At 57.3% G+C, this 6,420-nt stretch overlaps 1 protein-coding gene across 2 annotated transcripts; it reads right to left on the reverse strand.

The window, feature by feature from the left end:
• Nucleotides 1–114: 114 nt before the first annotated feature.
• TBX22 (T-box transcription factor 22) lies at nt 115–6,106 on the reverse strand. 2 transcript variants are annotated; one of them, XM_083797496.1, is made up of 8 exons: nt 5,540–6,100; nt 5,301–5,430; nt 4,929–5,030; nt 4,661–4,835; nt 4,420–4,584; nt 4,251–4,315; nt 4,067–4,152; nt 115–1,628 (listed from the first exon to the last, which is right to left on the reverse strand). In XM_083797496.1, exons 1-8 carry the CDS (start codon nt 5,673–5,675, stop codon nt 1,018–1,020), a joined length of 1,470 nt encoding a protein of 489 aa, XP_083653622.1. In that variant the 5' UTR covers nt 5,676–6,100; the 3' UTR covers nt 115–1,017. The 2 variants fall into 2 exon arrangements, with proteins under 2 accessions (XP_083653622.1, XP_083653621.1); XM_083797495.1 differs by lacking the exon at nt 4,661–4,835 and having other exon boundaries at nt 5,540–6,106.
• Nucleotides 6,107–6,420: the final 314 nt, after the last annotated feature.

A 6,420-nucleotide genomic window follows, 5' to 3' on the forward strand; every position in this document is an offset into this window, starting at 1 on the left:
CTTAATCCCAAAATATGGCAGGCCCCACTCAAGCACTTTTTTCCAATCTCTGTCACATACTGAGTGATAAAACTGGTTCCAGGTATGGACTGAGCACTGATCAAACAAAAAACATGATCTGTGCCCCGATTTATTGCGAGTTACTTTGCGCCCCTGGGACTAGAGATTATTTACAGGAATAACAAGAATATCCACAGGTTATAATAAAACAAACAGGACTTTTGGAAGGGATTTCCAGTCTCGTGCTTCAGGGCTTGTCGAGCTGCAGCCCTCCAGAAATGACCCACGTTCTCCAGCAGTTTCAGGAGGCGTTTTTCCCTGCCGAGGTCTCTGAGCCAAGCCCCCCGGTGTGGATCTGACCCGGTGCCTTGCTCCTGGCAGCACACAGCAGAGGGGCTCCGGGCTCTGTGCCGCAGCCCCGGTCACTTTTCCCGTCCTCCTTCACCTCGGCAGCAGGGCCTTGGCTTCATGTTCCTGCTCTGAGAGCCGAGTCACCCCGGTCCTGGAGCATCGAGGCACTTCCACGTGGTTATTCGGGACTCAAGGCAGCGGCAGAGCACGCCCGAGCTCCTGGCCACGCACAGGACCTCGAGGCCTCAGACAGCCCCTCTGGGTTTAGTGGAAAATCTCCAGCGGGATGAGCTCACAGGGCTTTGAGCTAACTAAAGGAAAGCTAGATAGTTTCAGGAAAACATACTTGTGGAAGTGTATACGGCTACGTTCCCGCTTCAGAGTGCAAATATGAAGAAGGTGACTGTACAGCTCGCTCTTAACCTACAACCATGACATAAATACCACCAACAGGTATCACCTTGCTGCGGATCATCGCAAATCCTCGCTCCCAGATCCTCCGCACTCCCGGCAATACGACACATTTGCCCACCAAAAATGAACCGCCTCGACAGAGCGCTCCTGCCCCATGCAGTATTTCGTACTCGGAAATTAGCAAGCCCCTGGGTATGGCTGAAGAACAGGCTTGCTTTACACGCCAATGCTTAGAGATATGACAAAATCCATCTAAAGGCAATGGTTAATTGCCGAGTGCCAGTTGGAGTGATTACATCTGCCATCTCTAAAAGAAGCTGGAATGCTGTCACTCACTTTGAAATGGCTTGCTGCATTCATCAGTCTAGATGGCACAGAGAAGTTATAACCGTACAAGCCATATGGAGGATGTAAAGAACAATTAAGCGCTTCCCGAGCAATGGGACTTGATGGGAAAATGTTTCCAGATGCATGTAATCCATACAGCATTTGACTAGCAGAACTGGGTACTTGAAGGCACTGCCCGTTTAAGTCTTCAGATTTACCATTTTTCAGGCTTGTTACGCCGAGGGCAGAGAGTTTGGGCATATCCACCATGAAGTGGGGCAAGGCCGGCGGGCTGGCGCCTCCCAGTTTCTCGTGGCTTGGGAAGACGAGGGACTGCTGCCTCAGGAAGCTCGCGGGGCAGATCTTGTAGTAGAGGGGCAGGCTGAGGCTGTGCAGGTAGGTCTCAGGGCACGGCACGCCGATGTTGGTCGCTGACAGATGGAAGGCAGGAGGGGAGCACGACGGGGAAAGCAGGGGGTTGAGAGGAGAGGGCGTCCCACCGCTGGAGGTCACTGGAGAAGAGCTGGAGCTCCCACCTGAAAACAGGAACAGAAATCACCCACAGTGACGGCCGCAGACACGGAGCCCTCGGTGGACTCCTGCTCCCGCTGCATCTCCCTGCTGCTGCGCTCCATCCCAACGCAAAGCAGCCCCAAAAGTCAGCTCCCAGAAAATGGGAAGACCTCTCCGTAAATTCCATGTTGCTGTTACTCGGTGCTTGTCTAAGAAATATTCAGACCTGTCCAACGCCATTAATTTGACTGGGATAATGATGAGGTTCCGTTCCACGCCAACAGATATCTGCTGGGTCCGCACCTCGCTGTACAACTGATAACCTTCTCCTGTTACACGCACACCGTTGCCATTTTCAGTTCCCTATTTTTCGTGCAAATTACAGGCAGCTTTTCCCCCACGTATATAAGAACAAAAAAATGTATTCAGCCTGATGGAGAATTTTTTGTACCTTCCTGCTCACAGGAATTGACTAATTTTGCTTGGCTTCCCATGCAATTTGAAACACACACTCGACTCCTCTAGGTGTCTGCCGGAGCCTTAAACGCACATGTCATTTTGACATTCTCTTCTCCGAAACGAATCAATGGACACTTTCATAATTTGGTCAAAAAGCGACACCGGCTTACTTCACACGTGCAAGCGCTCTTGAGGCTGCTCGTGTGTGTAACAGCACTGTTGGGCACCGCGCCTCCGAGCAGCACCCGGAGGGGCAGCTTCACGTTCATCACCACGCTCTTTTAGAGGCTTTTTCCCCCCACTTCTTTTCGTTTCTTACCAAAGTCAGCTAGTACATGAAATCTAACAAACAAAAAAAAAAAAGTAAAAAAATACCCACCAACAACAGCAAAAAAAAAAAAAAAAACAAAACAAAACGCAGATTGTAGACTCGGTGCAAATTAATTTTGCAAGCTCCCAGCTCGCAGAGGATCCCCCAGGTTGGGTAAGCACCGGCAGCACCTCTTCGCAATAGCCCTGGAATGCTTTATTTTAGTGTCTCGCCCCTTCGCCACTGATGTCAGCGGCTGCTTGCGGACTGACATCGGTGGGAGAGGACGCAGGGAGCTGGGCTCCTCCTGGTGCGCACATCCTGACAGCCTCCCAGGATTTGTGGGCTTTCAGACACGTAAAGGGTGCAATGAAGCCAATAGTTGTGAGCACGAGACAGCAAACGAGTCCTTGTGCAGACAGCTAGAGCATGCATTCTTGCCCTAGGCAGTACTGACTTCAAGGTATCCCAAGCTGTAGCATCACACAGCTTCCAGTACCAGTCTGGGACTGGGGATAATGGTGGAAAGCACAGAGCAGCTCAAATAGCTGGCCCTTACTGCCATTTCTATGAGCCTTAAAAATCCCAAATTTGTTGCCAATTTTTTCTTCAGTATATTATTCATGCTTCCTTTAAATTTGTCTTCTGGCTTTGGGGATTCAGGATTTCTATTTCAGCTTTTTTTTATTTCTTTTTTCTTTTTTTTCCTTTCTTTTTTCTTTCTTTTTTTTTTCTTTTCTTTTTTTTTTTTTTTCAGAAATGCAGTTTTCTTACTAGTGGAAATGGGAATGTTGTTATATTTACATCATTCCAGAAAACTGACCCGTAGGAAAAATACGTTACACACAATTATGGTACGATTAGCAAAAAAAGAAATCCCAGGAAGCCCTAATATTTTAGCATCTGTATGATAATAACTGCAAAAGCTGTGCTGGTTTTCTCATTCCTCACTGCAACCCGTCCATCAGCTCCTCTCCCTGGTACCACAGCCTGCCCAGTAGGTTCAAAAGGAGCTTTTTGCTTTAGAAATGTCTTTTCTATTAAAAAAAAAAAAAAAAAAAAAAAAAAAAAAAGGTAGCTCTCTTTACAATCTGGTAAACCTCTTAATTTCTCCAGAGCCCGACCCTTTATGTCTCTGCATTTTTATGCCCGTACAGCGTGCTTTTTTTGCTGTGTTTTTTGCAGCATTTCCCTGCAGAGACCGGGACGATTCGGTGCGCACCGATACAAATCTGAAGAGCTGGCGACATAAAGGAGAGTAACAGCGGCAACTTCAACCCCAAACCGGAGCGCTCCAGGGTGCAAAAGCTCTGTAGGTTTTTCCTCCGGCGCTATCAAAAACCACTTTACAGGAACACCTCCAGAGGCCGCCGGGGGCTCGGAGGGGGCTGTAGGAGCCCCCCGCGGGTGCCAGCCGGGGCAGTTTGTGCTCGGTGCCCGACTGCCCCCTCCTCGCCCCGCGTTAAGGGGTTGCGGGAGTGCGGCACCGAAGCGGGCGGCCGCTTTCCCTCCTGCGGGAAGCGCATTTTTTTGGGAAAAAAAAAAAAAAAAAGGGACTGCCCGTGTCCCCCCTGTGCCCCTTTTGTCCCCCCCCCTGCCCCGCGTCCCCTTCCCACGGGCGCTCCCCGAGCATCGCCCGGAGCCTGCGGCCGTCGGGGGCCGTCGGGGGGTGTCGGGAGCCCCGGGACTCACCGTGGCTGTCGGCGCCGAAAGCCTTGAAGTCCAGGGCGAGCGGGGGCCGCCACGGGTAGGGCTCCAGGAGCCCGTCCAGAACTCCCCTGCGGGCGACACGGGGCTGAGCGCCGCGGCGGGGCCGGGACCGCGACGGGGCGGCGGGGGGGGGGTGTATGTGGGATGTGCGGGCGGCAGCCGTTACCTGTTCCTGCCGGGGTCCCGAAAGCCTTTGGCGAAGGGGTTCCTGTCGATCTTCAGCTTCGTGATCTGCGGGGGAAGGGGAACGAGAGGGGCCGTTCGTTGGGGCGTTTTGGGGGGGGGGGGGTGGGAGCGGGCCCGTCCGCCGCGCCCGTCGGGGCGGCCGCCGGTACCTGCTGGTTCTGGTAGGCGGTCACCGTGGTGAACTCGGTCTCCGGGAAGGAGAAGGTGTGCACCCCCTCGGCCGGCAGCGACTGGATCTGCGCCAGGTCGAAGCGGGAGTCCTGGGCGATAACGTGCACGCGGGGCTTGTACTTGTGCATGGACTGCAGGATGATCTGCGCGGCAGGGAGGGCGCGCTCAGCCCCGACGGCCCCGGCGGGACGAGGCCGCCGCGCCCTGCCCCGCACCTACGTGCCCCTTGTCGTCCAGCTCGTTGTTGGTCAGCTTCACCCGGTCGAAGCTGACGATCTGCCTCATCCACGTCTCCCCCGAGCAGGGCGAGTCGGGGTGGACGTAGAGCCGCGGCGTGATGCACGAGTGGTCCGTGTTCCCCGCCACCATCCACTGCGAGCTGTGGTAGACGTACCTGGGCCGCCGGGGCCGCCGTCAGGCCCCGCAGCCCCGCCGCCACCCCCCCCCCTCCCGACCCCGTGCCCGCCCCGTCGGTGCCCGCCCGTACCTGTAGCGCTTGGAGTCCACGGGCACCACGTCGATGGCGATGTAGTACTGCTGCAGCGGCTGCAGCCCCTTCACCTTCACCCTGACCGACGGGAACATCCTCCTGCGGGCACGGGGAGGCCGTCAGCCTCCACGGAGGGGGGGGACACCCGGGGAGTGGCCGTTTGAAACGGCGACAAGGGGTTGAAAAATTAAACGAGGACCGGAGGGGGGTAAAAAAAATATATATATATATCGAACGAAAAATATCGAACGAAAAATACCGGAGGAAAGCGGCAAAGATAAAAGGGGGAAAGCCCCAGGGAAGGCGAAGCGGAGCAGGGAATGGGGGGGGGGGGGCTGCGGAGCTGCTGGGGGGGGGCCCCGCCGCTACCTGCCGGCCTTGGTGATGATCATCTCGGTGCCGATCTCGTGGAACCTCCTCCAGAGCTCGGAGCCCTGCAGCTCCACCTGCACCTCGTCCCTCGCCTCCCGGCTCTCGGCGCCGGCCTTGGGCCGCTTCTCTGCGGGGGGAACACAAAGCGGAGGGGGCGCCGGGGCGGCTGCCGAGCCTGCCCCCCCCCTCCTCGGTCCCCCCCCCCCCGGCCCCCCGACGGCCCCGCCGCTACCAACCCGGCTCCGGGGCTCTGCGGCTCTGCCTGCAGCCGGCCCCGGCCTCCTCGTCTCGCCCGTCGGGCACCTTCCTCTTGGCCGAGCGCCCCACCAGGGCTTCCACCGAGAAGGCGTGAGCCCGGGAGCTCAGCGCCATGCCCCCCTCCCCCGGGCCGGGGTCCCCCCCCCGGGCCGCCGCGGGGCTCAGCGGGGCGGCGGGGCTCCCGGCGGCCGCTCCATGCGGGGCCCCGGCCCGTGCCGTCGGGGGGCAGCGGGCGCGGCGGGGTCCTCCCGCATCCGAGCGAGGCGAGAGGCGGCTGCGGCTCCCGCTGTTTGTTTTGGGAAGTGGTGGGAGCAGGAGAAAGCCGGAGTGGCATTTCGTGGGGCTGGGGCGGGGGAGGGGGAGGGAGGGAGGGGAAAGCGGGCGGCGGAGGGGAAGAGCGGGGGAAGAGGAGCCGGCCCCGTCTAGGATCAATAAAAGAGTTACTGTTCTCCATTAAATTGTAAAACTCAAAGAAATTTGACATAATTGCACACCAGGGGCCACTTTTCCAACAAAAGTGCAAATAACGTTTAACCAGAACCAGCACAAAAAAAAAAAAAAAGAAGGGGGGGGCGGAATGAGAGGGGCGAGGGACGGCCGCGCCCCCCCCCCCCCGCCGTCGGGTTATTTCTTGTTTGTTTTTTAAAGACAGAAAATCCGCCCCAGCCCGGCCCGCTCTGGCATGACCCCCGGGATGTTTCCACGGCCCCGCTTCAAAGCGGCGGCAGCTGCACCGCATTAGGGGCACGAAGGCGGCTTCTCCACCCCCCCAGCCCCCCCCCCCCCAGAAGCCCTCTCCGCGCCCCGCAGCGCCCGAAGCCCTCGGGGGGACGGCCCCGGGGCAGGGGGACGGGGGGCA

Source organism: Anser anser (genome assembly GCF_964211835.1).
Source record: "Anser anser genome assembly, chromosome: 13".
Lineage (NCBI taxonomy): Eukaryota > Metazoa > Chordata > Aves > Anseriformes > Anatidae > Anser > Anser anser.